Source organism: Leptomonas pyrrhocoris, assembly GCF_001293395.1.
Source record: "Leptomonas pyrrhocoris isolate H10 chromosome Unknown, whole genome shotgun sequence".
NCBI lineage: Eukaryota > Euglenozoa > Kinetoplastea > Trypanosomatida > Trypanosomatidae > Leptomonas > Leptomonas pyrrhocoris.
Genome location: NW_015438363.1, coordinates 749,255 through 767,377, shown reverse-complemented (window position 1 = coordinate 767,377; position 18,123 = coordinate 749,255). Strand labels below are relative to the sequence as shown.

The 18,123-nt window shown below is 58.2% G+C and overlaps 5 protein-coding genes across 8 annotated transcripts; all 5 read left to right on the top strand.

Moving 5' to 3' along the window:
• Nucleotides 1-437: 437 nt before the first annotated feature.
• ABB37_04428 (hypothetical protein) lies at nt 438-2,999 on the top strand (the record flags this gene model as incomplete). Its single annotated transcript, XM_015802105.1, has 1 exon — nt 438-2,999. Exon 1 carries the CDS (start codon nt 642-644, stop codon nt 2,997-2,999), a length of 2,358 nt encoding a protein of 785 aa, XP_015659506.1. The 5' UTR covers nt 438-641.
• Nucleotides 3,000-3,531: 532 nt separating this feature from the next.
• ABB37_04427 (hypothetical protein) lies at nt 3,532-5,985 on the top strand (the record flags this gene model as incomplete). The annotated part of the gene is made up of 1 exon (XM_015802104.1): nt 3,532-5,985. Exon 1 carries the CDS (start codon nt 4,486-4,488, stop codon nt 5,983-5,985), a length of 1,500 nt encoding a protein of 499 aa, XP_015659505.1. The 5' UTR covers nt 3,532-4,485.
• Nucleotides 5,986-6,515: 530 nt separating this feature from the next.
• On the top strand, nt 6,516-8,791 carry ABB37_04426 (hypothetical protein; the record flags this gene model as incomplete). Of its 2 annotated transcripts, none has more annotated exons than XM_015802103.1 (1): nt 6,516-8,791. In XM_015802103.1, exon 1 carries the CDS (start codon nt 6,893-6,895, stop codon nt 8,789-8,791), a length of 1,899 nt encoding a protein of 632 aa, XP_015659504.1. In that variant the 5' UTR covers nt 6,516-6,892. The 2 variants fall into 2 exon arrangements, with proteins under 2 accessions (XP_015659504.1, XP_015659503.1); XM_015802102.1 differs by having other exon boundaries at nt 6,561-8,791.
• A 921-nt stretch (nt 8,792-9,712) lies between these two features.
• On the top strand, nt 9,713-11,386 carry ABB37_04425 (putative mitochondrial hypothetical protein; the record flags this gene model as incomplete). 3 transcript variants are annotated; one of them, XM_015802101.1, is made up of 1 exon in its annotated part: nt 9,713-11,386. In XM_015802101.1, exon 1 carries the CDS (start codon nt 9,863-9,865, stop codon nt 11,384-11,386), a length of 1,524 nt encoding a protein of 507 aa, XP_015659502.1. In that variant the 5' UTR covers nt 9,713-9,862. The 3 variants fall into 3 exon arrangements, with proteins under 3 accessions (XP_015659502.1, XP_015659501.1, XP_015659500.1); XM_015802100.1 differs by having other exon boundaries at nt 9,719-11,386; XM_015802099.1 differs by having other exon boundaries at nt 9,806-11,386.
• A 1,521-nt stretch (nt 11,387-12,907) lies between these two features.
• ABB37_04424 (hypothetical protein) lies at nt 12,908-17,945 on the top strand (the record flags this gene model as incomplete). The annotated part of the gene is made up of 1 exon (XM_015802098.1): nt 12,908-17,945. The coding sequence occupies exon 1, from the start codon at nt 12,972-12,974 to the stop codon at nt 17,943-17,945; it is 4,974 nt and encodes a 1,657-aa protein (XP_015659499.1). The 5' UTR covers nt 12,908-12,971.
• Between the last annotated feature and the right edge of the window lie 178 nt (nt 17,946-18,123).

Below are 18,123 nucleotides of genomic sequence, written 5' to 3'. Positions count from 1 at the left end.
AAATCCTGCGTTTAATATTTCTCCGTAATGTAACTGTCAAGGAGCTCCGCAGCGTAGCCGCGACTAAAGGAAAGAGAGAACGCCTATTGCAAAGCTAAATTCAGACATACATAAGTAAAAGGAAAGAGAAACAGGAGAGGTGTTGGATACTGTACTCGAGCTGTAAAGCCTGTCTTTGGGAATACAGTGGGGCCTACACGACAGCTCTTACTCTCCTTTTTCAAACAAGATAACTTAGCTAAAACAACAACAACAACAACGCCGATAGTGATGGGCGTGTCCGCTTTGATTCCGCGTGGCCGCGTTGCGAGGGCGTTCCGCTCTTCGAAGCAGCGGTGCCACTTTTTGACCTCCTGCTGCGTCTCTCTTCCGTACCTTATTTCCTCTTGCACTTGCCTTTTATATTTAACATACCTGTACATCAATGGAATCTCGTAGCAAGCACACTCGCGCCCGCGAGATCATTTTTGTTTGCAGCGGTGGTTTGCAGGCGCCGACACTTCCAGCATCTCTTCGGATATATTTCATCCCATTTCCACTGCGTTGCTTCAAATAAATATCTATATCAATTTATTTCTTGTTCGTCCATTTGAACTTCTTAGTCACTTATTGCTGTCTTCTCTTTCAGCCACATATCCATAATGTTTCACGATGCCCCTGTTGAGGCTGCCGTGACGGTGCACCTTCATCGACGCCACCCGGCAGCGACAACGGCGGCCTCTCAGGATGTGTCGCAACGCATTCTGCACGAGTATCAGCTGCATCGCGTCGCTGACTTTCTGCTCACGGGCGACGACAGGCAGGAAACACAGTTATCCACGAGTACGCCATCGACGCAGCAAGGGAAGAAGGCGGCCACGGAAGACGCAGAGATGGCCAATGGAGAGAAACCTTCCTGCTGTCAGTGCCGATCGTCGTGCGCTACTCGCGCGAGCGTTGCTCCTTACCTGCGTGTGGCTCTGCAGTTCCCCGATGAACTGCTAAGCGACTCCGTTGCTGTCGCTAGCGCGCTTCAACACATCCTCACCAGCGACCCACGCTACACCGCGGCGATGACAACTACATTGGTGAAGGAGGACACGAGCAGTACGAATAGGACGCGCAAGGATGCAGCTGCAACGACTTCATCGAAGGCTGCAGCGGCGGGTGCGGCAGTCAGCGCGCGTCCCCCTGCGATGGACAACCCGCACCGCCCTGTAGGCGAAGTTCGGCTCTTCGTGCTCGCCGACAACACGTTTGGCAGCTGCTGCCCGGACGAGATCACGGCGCAGCATTACACGGCGGACTGCATCGTGCACTTCGGTGACGCGTGCATGAGTCGCTCGACGCGGCTGCCGGTCTTGTACATTCAACCTGCGTTCCACTTTGATGCTTTGCTGCGTGATGACCAGCGCGGCGCCGATCAGCTTGACATTGCGTATGAAAATGCCGCTCTTGCTGCGGCGGAGACCCGCGTCATGGTGGAACTCGTGAGGCGCGTGGCAATGACGCTGCGCCGCCGCGTAACGGCGTGGTGTGCGGAGAAGGGAGGCGCATCAACAGATCTGTGCACCGTAGCTCCGCGTCTCACCGTTGTCGGCACCTATCCGACGAAGCGTGTCATGCAGGCTGCGGAGCAGCTTTGGAAGGACGAGAGAAGGATGGAACGCGGCGATGCGGCGGTGGTGGATGTCGACTGGCCGCGGTTCGAGGAACGCGACGGCATCGTATCTGCTCCCCCAGTGAACAGCGGAGGCAGAAGCTCTGACAGCACTTCAGCCACCGCCGTGGCAACAGAAGCCAACGCGACGGCGACAGATTGCATGTCCCCCGCCGAGGACGATGATTGGCTTGTCAACGGGGTACGGTTTCGTCGTCTGCGCACTGGCGATGAGGCGCGGCAGGAAGTGCAGTACCTTCTCTTTGTCGGCGCTGCCGGGTCCTCCGCGCTGGTGCACGTGTTGACAGCAGAGCACTACAACGAGTTCCACTACTCCGATGCGTGTCGTGCGTTTTTGGAGTGGGACAGCGGCGATGAAGGGGCGTCGTCGGTGCCTGTTGTGACGGTGGTGAACAACACCTTTTGTGCCGACTGCGATGCCAGCGGCAACAAGGAAAGAGAAGCGCTGCAAGCACTAATCGTGTCACCCACATCAGATCCAAATTTTCGCTTACATCTGAAGAGCAGCGCCTCTGCGTGGCTTTCGGTGGTGCTGACAGACGGTGTCTCCGCATTGCTCACGGGCGACTACGTGGTGGCGCAGCAGGCCCTGCAGCGCCGTGTGCGTCAGCGCGCCTTCAACATCGAATCCGTGCGCGCCAGCACCGCCATCGGCATTCTCGTTGCGTCGTTAGCGATTGAAGGCTACTACGAGCTCACGCAGCAGCTGCATCAGCTCATCCGCGCCTACGGCAAGCGCAGTTACGTCATTTACGTAGGACACCTAAACGAGTTTAAGCTGGCCAACTTTGTGGACACAGTGGACTGCTTTGTGGCGGTGGCGTGCCCCTACAGCCGCCAGAGCCACTTTCCCGAGAAGCGCGACAACTTCATGAAGCCGATTGTCTCGCCGGCGGAGTTGCTGGTGGCGCTGACCACCGCAGACGACACAGACGCCGGGAAGCAGTACGGCATGGCTGCCGTCTACACAACGTCCTTCGAGGCAGTCTTGCGTGTCTTAACGGCCGCCGTGCAGGCGCGTAAGGCGGAGGTGGCGTGCCGCGCCGGCGGCGATGAGGAGAGCAGCCAGCGGTGGAGGGAAGAGGAGGAGGAGCGGTGGGCGTCGAGCGGGGCGCTGGTGCGTGCTGGCGGTGCGGCGAACGGTGCCCTCACCGTGCAGGCGAACTCACAGGGTGCGCTGTCCAGACTGTACGAGCGAGAGTACGTGGGCCTTGATCCTCGCATCGGCCAAACACCTGTGCAGTCGGAGGTCATGGAGGGCAAGCACGGCATCGCTCGTGGCTACGCGAAGGAGCGCGAGGAGCAGCACGCGGAGCCGCCCGCGTCGCAGTACAGGTAGCATTTGGATGCACGCACTCTCTTTGCCACGGTACCTTATTTCCTTCGTTCTTTTTCCTAAGAGGACGTCGGTATTTCTAATCGCGTCATAAACGCGCAGGAAACATGTGCTTGCTTGTAAACGTCTAATTAATTTCTTCTTTGTTTGTTCACACCAGAGTAAAAGTTGGGGTGATAAAACGTGAAGTTTCTCTCCTTTTGAGAAAGCAACAGCTCCGTAGGGAGGATAAAAAATTTACTCTCCGTTTGAGGTGTCTACGGATCGAGCGAAGGTTGCACGGGGCTAGGAGATACTCTCTCTTTTTTTCTTTCAAGCAACACCGTTTGTTTTGGTGTGTTCGGAGGGTTTGATATGCGCTGCTGGACGATTCCTTCTAGGTCGAGGTTCCGCTTTATTTTTTGTTCTTCTGTTTGCCAACAACAAAAAAATACAAATCGTTCTCAAATTCGTTTCGAGCTGTCTTCATCTGCCTTTGCTCTTTGCCTCCAATTTCTGTCCTCTTTTTTTCTGAGGTTTTTATGCGTTATGCTCAGTGCATGCGCCGGCTCTTGAGGGTAGCCCACGCAGCAGACATCCTTTCGCACGTCGCGCATTCTACCACTGGTGTTTCCTTCAATTTGTTGTAGTGTTCGTATTTGTCGGTACTGAACCTCGATTGCGTAGCTCGAGGTGCATCGCGCCCCCCGTCTACGCGTTGCAAAGGCACCGTTTCTGGCGGGTTTCATGCAGCTGCCCAGTTATTCCATCTCCACTAAAAAAAAAAGGCACTCTCTAGAGTATGCCAGCCATCTCTCCGCCTCGCAGTAGATCTTCTCTTCGCGATCGCAGTCAAGGCAGCCCACACCTACGCGTTAGCAGCCGTTCCGGCGCCTCAAGTCCCTTACGCGTTCCCCAGCTTGATCGTCTCCACAACGGTTCTTACAGCGCCCATGCTCCGCGATCCGGCATTCCCGGGCCGGGGTCCTTGCACTTCACCAACTTAATCTCCCCCAGCGGTTTTGCTCAACCGTCCTACGCGGTCAGCGCAGGCACCGGTAATGGTGGAGGCGGCAACACCAACAGCGATAGTAGTATCGACAATTTTGGCCAGTCGTATTCTCTGTCGCGCGCTTCTCGGCGAAATGAGTCGGTGGCGTCGCGATCGGGCCGCCACGACCGCGCACACCCGTCGTCTCCTCCCAAGCGGCGCGGCGTCCACTCGCCCATGCCCCGCAGCACCGCCTCTGCTGTTGATGGACGCGAGATGAAGCTGCTCACGCCGCCGACGCCGCATCTGCGACGGAGCACCCTAGCTACAGGGACTACTGGCCATCAAAGCAGCCCGCGAGGTCGCAGCCGACAGCAGCAGGCGGAGGACAAAGCGCGGCGCTCCGTCTCTCCGCGAAGTAACACGCTAGATGCTGCCGCCGCAGCCGGAGGAGGGGGAGGGGCGATGACCAGGCGGGACAGCAGCCCCTTGTTCTCGAACTTCGCATCCTGTACTTCGATGAATAGTAATGATGGCGGGGGAACGGCTGGGCCGCCGGCCACCTTTCCTGCACGTTCTACAGCGTTAAATCCGCTACGTCCCACCGCCGTGACGATCGAACTGCCCGCGGACGCCAGTGTAAGCGTGAACGGGGGAGGCATTTCCACTACGCCCTCCACCTCTCTCGCCAACCTTCCCGCCACCGGATCGTCCAAGGAACACTGCTCTTTCTGCAAGGCGGTGGACACGGCGCTCTATCTCTGCCCTTGCGGATTGGCCCGCTACTGCAGCACGGTGTGCCAGCACGCCCACTGGTCGCTCCATCGCACCGTGTGCGGCAACAGCGTGCACGCCGTGGAGCCGTCGTGGCGGCGCTGCGACTGGTGCGGCCGTGCCTCGCAAACCTTGCGCAGGTGCGCCTGCGGTGTGGTGTACTACTGCGACGTGGACTGCCAACGGGCGGACTGGCCCTATCATCGGCTCGTCTGCAGCACGGTAGGGAGTGCGGCGGTTGTGGCGGCCCTCCTCGGTGGTCCGGCCCCCCGCACGACGCGCGAGGCCGCCACGCAGACCGCCCACTGGCAGATCAACGTGCCCGTGCGGCGGTCGATTGCGCGCAGCGATGTCGCGCTGGATAGCCGCGGCGTCAGCGGCTACGCCTCGACGAGTGTGCCGCCTAGCCAGCAGTACGCCTTCGCGGAGTCAGAGAGTTTTGCCGAGACCCGCTTTTTGGAGGGCAGCAGCTCGGAGAGTGAGCCGTCCTTTCCCCGCTCCAATCGCACGCAGCCGCCGCCGTGGGCACACGGCTCGCCGGCCCCGGGCGACAGCGCCCTCACCGACGCGTCGCTGTTGAGCAGCAACAGCACCTCTGCCACAGCGGCAGGGCGTACGGGCGTGGCAGGACACATGGACCCGGCGCGCCGGCTTTCTCCGTCGCGCGTTGGCAACGTGCTCCGCCCCCATACGTCGTCGGGGCGTCGCACGCCTAACCCACATCCGCGCCCCCAATCCTTTTATGAAAGTCTGTGCCTGACCGCCAGTCAGCAGGGGTCATCGTCGCCGTCCACGGCGCACTTTCGCAGCTACACCGACGCAAGTTCGACCATAAGCAAAGGGACGGGGCACAGCAGCGTAGGCTTCACGAAGAGTACGACGATGAGCAGCGGCATCATCGGAGCAGGCAGTCGGTATCCCTACGCGGTGAGTGAAGCGGAAGGTGCCGGCAACAGCAGCAACGTGTCGCCCGCCATCTCGATGTCGCCGGTTCGCGATCAGCCGAGTTTGCTGGCCTTCGCGGCCACGTCTCAGCGCAAGATTGAAAGCGACGAGCAAAAGGAGTGGGCGGAATTGTGCCGTCAGTTTCACGTTGATCGCATTAGCATCGAACTGATGGTGTTGCCGAAGTTGGAGGAAGAGCAGCGTATGACGATATTGAAGGAAGAGGTGATGTGGTGCATTGTTACCGGTTACCCCGCCGCAAAGAGTCTCAAGCAACGAGTGCTGCGGAGGGATAAATAGTAGAATGCGTGCCGCTACTCTGTTATCAGTGACGATGTAGGTGCGCTGATGTTTTATTATTATTTTTACCTGGCTGTCGCTGCTCTCCCATTTTTGGCATACTTTTTGTGTGTAATTCTGATCAATAGTCTCTTCTCTTTTGTTTTGTTTTTGTTTTCTCGAATTCCGTCTGCTGTTTGGCACGAGTTTCTTCTTCTCGTCTTAGACAAAGTGTCTGCGAGCGTCTGTCTCGTACCAACGCAAGTCGCGTTCTTTGGTTTTCTTCTTACTCATGCGCACCCACGCACTCACCCACCCACACGCAAACACTCAGGCATACGCAGTACCCAAGAGTACACACTTAAAGGTTTCTGGAAGTTTCGTTGGCCTTTTACTTCAAATAGTCGAATCGAGAGATAGAGGTGGAAAATGTAAGTTGCTACAGCTCCATTGAGTACGAAGGATGACATGCTTCTTGTTTTTCTCTTCTCCCGAATACAACTGATTTTCCCATCGTTTTTGTAATACATGCGTTGTGCCGCTGACCTCAAGTCTACTGTAGCAGTTTATTTATTTTTCGCCTTCGCACCTCAACAGTTCTCCCTCACATACACACCCACAAACAGCAACAAACGAAGAATTCAATACATAGAAAGCGCTGCTTCTACTGTTCTGTTCACTGTCCACGCCGCCTCCCTGACGAGCCACCGATACACATTGGTAAGTTGTGGTCGACAACAACATCAACAAAAAGCTAACCGTTTTTTTTCCGTGTTTCGCGGTATTCTACTCATTTGTTCCTCACACATTTTGACTCAGCACTGCTTTCCGGGGAGAAAGTAATAATATACTCGAAAGCGCATTAGCAATCTAACACGCCAAAACTTTCTTTACTTTCAACGCAAACATTCGTTGAATCCACCTCAAAATGCTCACAGATTACTGGCTACTGTCCGACCTGGACGGCACGCTGATTTCCACGCCGCACAAGGCTCAAGGTAGGTATCTGCCCATCACACAGAGTCCTTGCTACGAGCCTGTGAAGAAGTGGCTCAGCAACGGCGGCAACATTTGCGTTGTCACCACGGCGGATGTTCGCGTGATTGAGCAGGTGTACCACCCGCTGCGGCCGTTCCTGAAAACACAGGCCGAGTACATCGCGGAGGTGGCCGCAACGACGGCGAAGGACAAAACGACGCCGCCACGCCGGCGTGGGTGCCTGCTGCTGTCGTTGTACACCGGCGCAGTCTTGTACTGGTGCACGGCAGACGCGATTGTGATGCTGCCTGGCTATGCAAGCGCGGTGCATTGTGCAACGCGTGAGTCGATCGAGCTGGCTGCCGCTTATAAAGTGCTCATGCCACGCGCGAAGCTCTTTGTTGATGGAAGCCAAACGAAGCTGATGGAGGAGCCGCAGATGTGCGTGCGCGGTACCTGCATCAGCGCGGCGACGGCGCAATGGCTGCAGCGCCATATCGAGACGCTGTACTTTTCGTACATTCACGACATCCTCGCCGGCACAGACAAGTCGGTGCGGGAGGCGATGCAGTGGCTGTCGAGGCGCTATAAGTGCATGTGGGGCGGTCTGCTGCAGTACTTGGATATCGTGTACAACGTCTCTGAGCGCAAGGCCGCGCCCGCCGAGCTGGTTTTAAAGACGACAGCTTTCCGCACCCTGGAGGCGCTGGTGACGCAGCCGCCGTCCGATCCGGCAGCGGTTGCGTGGAAAATGCAGTACCTACGCTCTCGCCGCGAGCTGCTGACTGCGGTGGGCATCCTGCGCATGGAGTACGTGGAGGCGCGTCTTTCCTACGAGGCCGGCGCGGCGAACTCGGGCGCGTCTCAGAAAGCCGCGGTGGAAAAGGCAGAGAGGGCTGAGTTGGTGGAGCACTGCACCAAGGTGCTGCTGGATAATTTGGTGCCCACCTTGGCCACGCAGGTGGCGGGTGCGGCAGCCAGCATGGCGAGATTTCTGGTGGATCTGCTCGGCCCCAGTGCGAGGGATCTAAAGCGGCGCATGAGCGAGGCGAAGCCAGCGACGCCCTCGCCGCCGCCGCCGTCCTCAAATGAAAGCGAGGCGAACATCGCCCAGGTGATCTTATTAGGACTCCCGCTTCGTTTGTTTTCCAAGTACTTCCGCGCCCACGTCGCCGACCTCGTGCGGGGTGGCGTCAGTGCCATGCCGCAGCCGAACAGCGTCGTCTTCTCCAAGATCGGCGTGAGCAAGTCGACGGCGCTACGCTACTTGCTCGGAAAGGGTCGCGTCGCCTCCGTGCAGGACGACTTCCAGCTCCACTTCACCTATAAGCCGGGGTCGGACGCTACACCGGCTGCGTTGGCGGCCAACTTCGCTGGCTGCGTGCGCCGCTGCCATGGTATAGCGATGGGCGACAACCCGCAGTCCACCGACTACGAGCTGACCGTCTTTCGCGATGTGCCGTTTCTGTCGGTGGAAAAGGAAGCGCAGCGGGTGGAGCGGCAGAAGCGCATTTTGCGGCGGCTGCAGCGGACACAGAACATTGAAAGCCGCGGAGGGCAGCCGGTGATGCCAGATGGCAGTCCGGCGCCGTCGTATGTGGATTTAGTGCGGACGCTGCGACGCAGCGGGCCCATGATGGATGACCGCCTCTTCCGCAACGTCAACTACGTGGGGGCCGAGGAGGAGGGGGCGGCGCTGTTCTTGTCGTCGTTGCTGCACTACGCGGCAACGGAGCCGACAGCCGTGCAGGGCCAGGTGACGCCAGAGGAGTTCCATCACGCCATCGCGAAGGCGCAGGGCACGAGTCGTGACCAAGTGATGCTGCGCCTTCCGCCATCGAAGTTGTAAGGACGTGTGCTTCCTGTTGGGGTTCTATTCTTTTTTTCTGTGAGGGGTAACGGCACCTCTTTTCAAATGGCGGCGGGGCACGGTGTCGATGAATGGAAGGCCGCTCTGCAACATGTTTCCGCGCTTCGACTTGGCTTACCCGTTTTCTTTATTATTTGGCTTGTGATGACAACTTTTTCAGGTTTATTCAGAGAGGTGTGTTTGGCTACGATGGACTCCTGTTTCTCCGCGCCTTTTTTTCTGTCTCCGTGTGTTGCGGGGAAGATGTGTGGTCGCCGCTGTTTCTTTAATATTTCTTGTGTGTGTGTATGTGTGTGTGCTGCATAGCTCCTCCTCACCTTCGCTTCTTACAAATCAGCAACGACGTTGTTTTTTCCCCTTTTCTCGTGTTGTTGAAACGGAGCAGTTCACCGCCCTTCCACTCCGTTGCGTCTCGGAGGACGGGACAGAGCAAGGGGAGGGGGGAGGAGAAGAAGAGGCGAGCTGCAGAAAGAAAGGCAACACAGAGGGCGCTGACGTCGTTATCAAAAGAGAGGAAGCGAGAAATAACTGGCGCTTCAAATGTAACCTGAACACACGACCTTCTCTTCTGTTTGGTGTCTCGACTGAACGTTTACCCAATGCATGTGGTGCTCATCTTATCTGCCACTGCCAGTGCAGCGAGGGAAGCTTTCGGAAAACGACAAGAAAGAACTGACAGTTGTTTTAGATCCCGCTACCGGTTCGCTCTTTTCCATTTCGCGAAGATTTCATCATGTATTTTTTTCTAAATTACTTTTCAAAGTGCTCTCTGATTTGTCCTCACCTTCCATCTCTTCGACGTCTCGCTTCTTCACTTGCCTCAACTTCCTCTTTTCATGCTGTTGCTGCCGACGTGCAAACATCTTTTTCCCCACTCGTTAACACCCCGGCTTCCTAAAAGTTGAAGCTCGTCATTTGGTTTCCTTATACATTACTTCTCTTATTCTCATTTCTTCTCTGCGCTTCCGCCGTCTCTTTTTCCTTTTGGACACAGTTTTTTTGGATTTACTGCGCTACGCAAGCAAACACAGCCAACCAGCCACGGAAAACATGTCTGTGTCCGGCAAGAAGTCCTCGAGGAGCTCATCCGCCGCCGCCGCCTACCCGGTGGAGGAAGAGGCGCATCACAACGAGGAGTACCCGGTGGAGGAAAAGGTGAACCACGAGGAGGAGGGGTACCCGGTGGAAGAGGTGAACCACGAGGAGGAGGAGGCGCCCGTTGCGAAAGGAACCGTTGCCGAGATGATCGACGCTCCCGCCGTCAACGCGCCGGCCTCGCAGTCCTCCGAGGAGCTGGAGAAGGAGTACCACCGCCTGAAGGCCGAGGTGAAAGCCGCGCGTGCCCGCCGGGATGCCCGTGTGGAGGAGGTGACGCATGGGGAGGCGATGCCCTCCCTCGAGGAGCTCCGCGACGAGCGGGTGCGCCTGACGGAGCAGGTGCGGCACCACAAGGATGAGCAGGACTCGCTGGCTCTTGACATCGAGGGCCAGGAGGGCGCCGCCGAGGTGTACCAGACAGCCGCGCGCGTGCAGCGCCTGGAGCATTTCGCGACGCGCGCCGAGGAGTTCGCGGAGAAAACGCTGCCGGCGGAGATTGAGAAGACGGTGGATGAGGACCGCCACCAGTCCAACGCGGAGCTCTGCGCCTACATCCAGGAGCTCCAGAACAAGCGCTCCGCTGTCCTCAAGAAGGTGGTGGCCTCGCAGGAGAACCAGAAGAAGAAGAGCCAGCGGAGCCAGACCTCCCAGAAGAACGCCGCCGAGGAGAGTCCGGAGGAGAAGAAGGCCATTGACCACACGAACGAAAACAAAGACGAAGCGGTCGTGCTGCAGAACAAGATCCGCAAGTTCCGTTCCATGAAGACGAAGCTGCAGAGCGACATCGTGAAGGAGAGGGCTGACAGCAAGAAGATGGAGGAGCGTATGAGCACCCGCATGCGTGCCGCCGAGCTGGCCAATGCCCGTGACGCCCGCCAGTGCAAGGAGATGAACGACCGCAACGCGGCGGTCACGACGAACTCGCAGCTCCTCATGGACCAGCTGAACGTGGAGCACTACGGCATGGACAACGCGCCAACGACGAAGCAGCTGCTGCAGGACCGCCAGGAGCGCGAGGCGACGCCGCCGCCGACGCCGGCCAATGAGCGTCCCTACGGCCGCCACGGGTCTGGCGCGTCGGTCGGCTCGAAGCAGTCCCACACAAACTCCGTCAACTCACGCCAGCACGCCGGCAAGCCGCCGATGGTTGCGCTGAAGCGCACCGAATCGCAGACGAACCGCGACAACGCCATCCGCGAGGAGGTGTCAGCGTCGCGCCGCCGTGACAGCGACGCCGCCAGCTACCAATCCTCGCGTCGCCAGTCGCTGTCGAAGCCCCCGCTCGTCGCCTCGAAGCCGACGGCGTCCCAACAGAGCCGCGACAACGCCATCCGCGAGGAACGCGAGCGCGAGCGTGAGGAGGCCTCCGTCTCGCGCCACCGTCAGCGCAGCGACTCCATTGCCTCTGATGGCCACGTGCCGTCTGTGGCCGCCAAGTCCACCGCGTCTCAGCGCAGCCGCGAGGGCAAGCAGTGAAAGGAACGCTTTTTTAAGCAGAAAACACATAGAGAAGAGGAACCCAAAGTGGTACGAGGACACACACGCAGGATTGAAAGCGCGGGTAAAATGTGGACAGCTTCCGTAACGTCGCTTTTACTCGTTTGTTTTGCGCACAGTTGTACTTGTCGCCGGTGCGTGTTTCGATTCCGTTCTTTCTCGTCTCTTTTTTGTAATGAGTTGTTTTTTATATTTATTTTGAAAGCCGCGGTTTAGGTCTATTCAATTATATACCGTTTTGAGGGCTGCCAAAGCTTCCCTCCCTATACCTCAAATTCTGTATCGGAATGCATTGTCTTTCTTTCTTTCCTTCTTAATCTACTTTTCTCCATTTCGCTGTACTCTCTTTGTTCAACTTATTTATTGTTTGTTTCTTCTTTTCCGCAGTGAAAATGTCTTGGAGAGGGCTCATGGTAGCTGTGAGAGCAGCCCGTGCGCATTGCACACCTTTTCGGGCTCACACCCCATCACCCGTCTTTCAGAGGCGTTTCGTCGACCTGCAAACTAACTGTTCTCTTGCCTTTTCGTGTTCTCTCTTCGCAACTGCTGTGAGAAGGATGAGAAGCGAGACTCGAAAGAGCAAGCAAAAAGAGAAAAAAGGAAAGATGAATCGGGTCTGCGTGCTTCAATCGGTGTGCGGCAGCAGTCCCCTTTACACGGAGTGTGCGTTTTTCTTGTGTTTCCGATTCCGAGGTCGTAGCAGAAGAATTCAGTTTAAAGTCCATGCGCGAGCGACGGGTCGCGTCAACGAATAAAGAAACGGGAAGTAGTAGTAAAAAAAAATATCAGTTTCGCCGTCAGTGCAGCACCATGCGTTGATGGAAAAAGCGACTGTTTTTATTATTTATTCCGCAGCTCACGTGGTTTCCATGGTCGTGTTTTATATCTATTGTTGTTTGTATGGTGTTTGTATGTTGTCCTGTACTGAAACGCTAATAAAAAAGGGGAAGCCATCTGAAGCATCTAGTGAGTTCTTTTTCCCTCTGTGAGAGCTCAAAAATTGTCTGCGACAGAAAGCACGAAGCAAACAAGAAGAGATTTTTCTCTTTTTTTCAAGGCCACACACCACGCAGTCGGCAGCGTAAATTGTGATACGGAAACCTGCTCACCTGCCGCTCTCGTTGCAATGGAACACCTGAGCGGTGTGTAAGTGTCACGGAGGGAACGACGTCTGCGGAGCTGCGTTTTTCCCCGCCCGTACGGTTGGCGATAATACGGAGATACTCGCCGGAGTCGAAGGCGACGCCGCTTTGCTTGCCTTTCATTCCCTCCCTCCTTTTTCGATGAGTGAACGCAACCGTTGCTTCTGTTGTCTGATAAGGCCAAATTCAGCTGCGGCGCACACGCGATTTTCCTTGCATTCCATCGTTGTAGCTCGCCTCTCCCACCTACCTCCCAAGGAAACCCTCCCCTGCTTCTTCCGCGCTTTCTTCTACGTTGTTCTCGGCCCAAACGAGTCCCCCCCCCCAACAACAACAAAAAAAAACAAATGAGACAGCAGAATAGATCGAACACGTAAGAATTCAGCAACTTTTTTGTGCGGCAGCCGGGCAACTCTATCTCGATGAGCTCAGAGGCCGCTTCTTATGACCCACGGAACCCCGTCGACGACGAATCCAACGAATGGTCACCAGATGCTCTCATTCACTTCGAGACGTTCCGCACTGCTTTCCGCGCCTGGCACGATTCGGAGGCGTCATTGGACTGGATACAGCACAGTGAGTGTGCTGTGACTCTCCTGTCAGCGGCGAATTTGCGACCATCGCATTTCTCCTATGAAGAGGGCAACAACATCGGCAGTACCGTCGCCACCGCCTCTCCTTCCCCACTCGCAAGGTCGGCTGTGGAGCTCGTCGTGCACGCCCCCTGCTGTGCGATGTCGGTGAAGCTGACCGAAGAGGAGCAACTGACCTTGGCCCAACTGCCGCGTGTGTTCCCTCTTCCCTCGTCGCCTACTACACAGCAGCGCTCCAGCGGCGGTGCTAAAACTTCCGCTCAGCTTACCTTTTCAGAGCATCAACAGCGCGTTGTAGGGGCCTTGCTAGCGCGGGCCCATCACGATCATTGCATCTGGTGCGACCCCATCCTCTCGCGTCACACCACCGGCGAGCAACGGGATGAACTGTCGTGCACCGTGCGGCAGCTCCTGCTGGGAGGTCCCTCGCTGGATCTCACGGACTCAACGCTGGTGCGGGCCTTCTGCGCCGCGGTGGACGCGCGCGCGGCGACCGGGTCGTCCACCGGCGCCGGCGGCGTGAAGGATGCGCCGACGCGGGGACGTTGTTTGCTGCCGCGTGGTGCACCCCCGAGTGTCGTGCGCGGGTGGATGGAGGATACCGTCAGTGCGCTGGAGTCTTCGGAGACGTGGGACGAAGCCGCAGATGATGAAGATACGGAGGAGCAGCACCAAGCCCGACCTGCCCGCCTGCGCTACGTGGGCAGCAGTGTGAATGACCGCATTCTGCAGCTTTTCTTCACACCGAAGAAGCGCGTGCGGCAAGACGAGGCAGCGGGAGCGGCGGCAGCACGTGCTGCTAGCGGCGCCTCTGCGGAGGTGGTTATGGAGTACATGGGGCTGCTGATGAGCCTGTACGGTTACACCGTTGCCACGACACCTTCCAAGTTGCAAGAGGACGAGGAGGCGGCGGCGGCTGGAAGGAAGAGTGGCGGAATCCATCGGGCTGAAGTTGATGCAAGCGACAAAAGCAGCGGCAGTGCTACACTGCCCTCCGCTTCTCCTCCTGCGCCAAAATGGAACGGCCCACCGGCCGTCGTGAGCTCTGAGGATTCTCGCCAGGGCAATCGGCACAGGCGCGTCGAAACGGTTAAGCAATGTCGTACCTTGCCAGCAGCGGACGCGGTGGAGCTACTGGGCCGCCGCATCACCTGCCGCTACTGCGCCCATGCTCCATGTACCGCCGTGCAGCAGGAGGACGTGACGACGACGACCTCGACGACCACGACGACGATGACTACCGTTGTGACTACAAGGGCGAATCCGACGCGCTCGAAATGCAATGACGCTGTGGCGAGCGGCGTCTCGGACACGCACAACGACGCCTCTCTGGATCACAATAATAATAGTAGTCAGAGCAACACAGGAGAGAGCGGTGCTGAAATCGTTGTGGAAAACGAGGAGGTGGCCATCGGCGAGACGAAGGCGTTAGAGGAGCAGCGCAACGAAGCTACAAGCGAGGAATCCGTTGAAGAAACCGCTAGTTTGAAAGACGAGCAAGCTGAGAGCGGACCTCCTTCTCCAGGGACACTTTCCGAAGACAAGGACGGCGATGAAGAAACTGTGGAGAGACCTGATTCTGCCGAAGCCGCGGAACCGGCCGGTGGCGTTTATGGCGAAAAGGAGCATGCGGACCCTTCTCCCCAGGAACACGAGGAGCCCACGGTGGAACTGAACATTGCATCCGCTCCTGAAAACCGGCCACTGGCCGACGGCAACGACGACGACGTCGGCACACCAGTAAAACCCGAGAGGGAGCAGGTTCGTCCGTCTGACTCCGCGGCGACCCAAACAGGACCGGCCGCGATCACGACGGTGACCAAGGCAGTGACCTCAACCTCTACGGCTAAAGCAACGCAGTCGACGACCACCATCACAATTACCTTCTCGCGTCGCAACACCACACCCTATCACCCCGGGCATCACCATTGCTGTCCGTGGCACAAGCTCTTCTTAACGCAGGCGATCGATGCGACGGCGCTGGCCACGGCGGAGCGCTGCATGGACTTCACGTGGGTCGTGGACGAGGCCGAGGATGAGACGACAACGACGACGGAGGAGGAGGGGGAAGCCACTGCGGAAGCGACGGGCAGCTGGTCAGGAGAGACAGACGCTGCCGTTGACCAAGTTGTGAGCAACGAACCATACGCGACGGAAGACTCGTTGCCTCTTCAACTTGAGGTCGCAGGCACGGCGATGACGTTGTTCTCCGGCGAGCACGATGCAGAGGGATCAGGAGAAGCCCTGGTCAGAGAAGTAGAAACGGACAGGTGCAGCGACGGCGGTGATGATGACGGGGCAGAGGGAATCACCCATCGCACGGTGCTCGTGTTGCGCTTCTTTCTTTCCGAGGTGGAGCGCCTGATCACGGCGTGGCGGCTCAGCGAGGAGTGGGAGCGCACACGGCCGAGTTCGTATTTGCAGCACCCATTGTGGCGTACGTGGAGCACCTCTCACTCGCTTCACCCGATACACACGGAGGCCTCGGATGGGGCGATGGAGCAATACCTGCGGGCGCTCGAAAGACGACTTCGGCCTACCGAGGGAGCCGAAGAGGACGACGGCGAGGCCGATGGTGCTTTTGGTCGTTTAACTGCACTGTCGCTTGTGAATGCCTTGGGCTCACGGAATGAGTTGCTGACAACAATTGGGGCCCCTCTCTATAAGCCGTCCACTGCCACCGCGAATAAAACGGCAGAGACCGCGTTGCGCCTTGCAGAGGCGTCGTTGAAGAGGTGCTTTGCTGTCGACAAGAATGCCGCCACCACTGCTGTCGCTGCGCTGGACGACCCGGCGAGTGCGCGGTCGCTGCTGAGAGCGGGGTTGCGTTCCTTGCTGGCAACGTCAGAGCTGCGCTCCTCGCAAGCCGTGGATCCCGCTGCTGCGCGCGATGACGCAACGGAGGAAGGAGGCACGCCGCCTACCACGTATCAGAACACCGCAGTGGAGCGCGGCGGAGAAGAGCCGTGCTTGTCCGAGGACTCCGCGGCGGACGCCTTTCTCGCACAGCTGCAACTGCGCTACCGCAAAGACCAAGAGGCTGTAGAGGATTCTCCTCTTCATCGTTTTCGCACTGCCTTGCACCGGGCTGCCGTGCCACACGCGCTTTATCCCTTTCTCGCTCCGCACTACTGCACTGTGCACGCAGTCACTGCCACGGACGCTACGCCGTCCTCCGTCACCCGACCTTCCAGCGAACCCATGTACGCTGTTGGACCGAGTCCGACCACTACGGCAGCCAGCAAGGACACCAACGTGCCGTTCGCCTCTTCGGTGTTTCACGCGATGACGGACACCGATCGGGAGACGGTGAAGCAGTATGTGCACGACATGCGGCAGACCACGCAGGAGGAGCAGCTGCAGCTTCAGCGGGAAAAGACGTTGGAGGCACAACGCGCCGCCGCCGCTGCTGCTGCTGCTGCTGCTGCCGCGGCGACGGCTGCGCGAGCCCAAGCCCAAGCCCAAGCGCAAGCCGCAGCACCTCCTGCTGGCGCCCCCAAGACAGTCGCAAAGACGGCACAGACAACTCAGAAGAACACGGCAGCGCAACAGCTGCCGCACCACGCCAAAGCCCCCGTGGATCAAAGAAATCGCACCGCAGCAACAGTGGGCGGTAACAGCGGTACAAAGCCGCCATCGACGGCTCAGAGTGGGCCGCAGCACGCGACTATGCCGAATGCGCCTCTTCCAGCGCCGCACGGGCCGGGCAACGAGCGCTGGGGTGTTTATCCTCCTCATCCACCACCGCTTCCCAATGCTGGTCCGCTGCCGCCGCAGCCTAGAGTGTGGAATAGCGGAGCGGACTTCTCCATGGTCTCACCGCCCCCGCCAGTGTTCTTTGACTTCGACGGCAACGCCAGTGCACCAATGCCGTACAACTTCAACCCCGCCCAGCCCGTCTTTTCTCAGGATGGCGGCGGTGGAGGGGGCGTCGTTGTGGCGGAGGGCAACACCAACGGCAGCATCAACGGCGCTGTTATGTCGTCAATCGGCTTCCCGTTTGGCTGGTCGCCTTTGGCGGCGGGGTCCGAAGGGCTTGGGGTTAATAGTCGTAGCAGTGAAGCTCCGGGCGGTGACGGTATTCTTAGTTTTGGAGGCACTGGGCCGATGCTGTCTTCATCATCGTCGTCTCCGCATCCACCGCCACCACTACCACCACCGCCGGTGTTGTTTGGTGGGTACAGCAACAACGAGAGTGCTGGTGGGCGCCGTAGTGATGGACGCAACCCTCGCACCACTTTCGTCTTGGGCAACGTCGATGTAGGTAACACGAGTGTCTTGAGCACCGGCGGCAGCAGCGCCGACGACGCGCGGCTGTCGAATTGGAGCGCTCAATCCAACCCCACGCATACTTCTTCTTCTGGTGGTGGCGCTCTCTTCTCGAACGCTGCGGGTGTTCTCTCGGGCAACGCAGGAGTCGGCGCGTACAATGTTGACGTCAGGAACAACAGTAATAACAGCAGAACGAACGAAGCTGCACGTCCGGCTGCCCCGCCGTCGCAGACGTCCTCCCCTTTTCAGGGACGAGGCGGCGCACCAGGCACAGCTGCGCCACGTCGCGGAGGTGGTGGTGGCGGAGGGCGACCGCAAGCACAGACCAGCATCGGCAGCAGCAACATTCACAATGTAAGCGTCAATTCAGCCAACAGCGCAGGTCGTGCTGTCCTCGGAGGAGGCCCAAGTGGTGGCGCTGGTGGTGGTCGCAGTGGACGCGGACGTAGCCGTGGCGGGGCACCATGGAGAGGTGGTGGTGGTGGTGGCGGTGGTGGTGCACGCGGCGGTCACCGGCGTGGAAATGCGTAGGAGTGGATGGGTACTCGACGAAGTCGTTTATTCACAAGTGGCGACGCTGATTGTTATTATTTGTATGTTTGTGGTGCTTTAAAACATCGCTCGGTGCACGTGTTTGGAAAAAGCACGGGAGACCCATAACTTCTGCTCTTCCTTGTTTCTGCGTGCCCCGAAAGTACAACCCGCATAA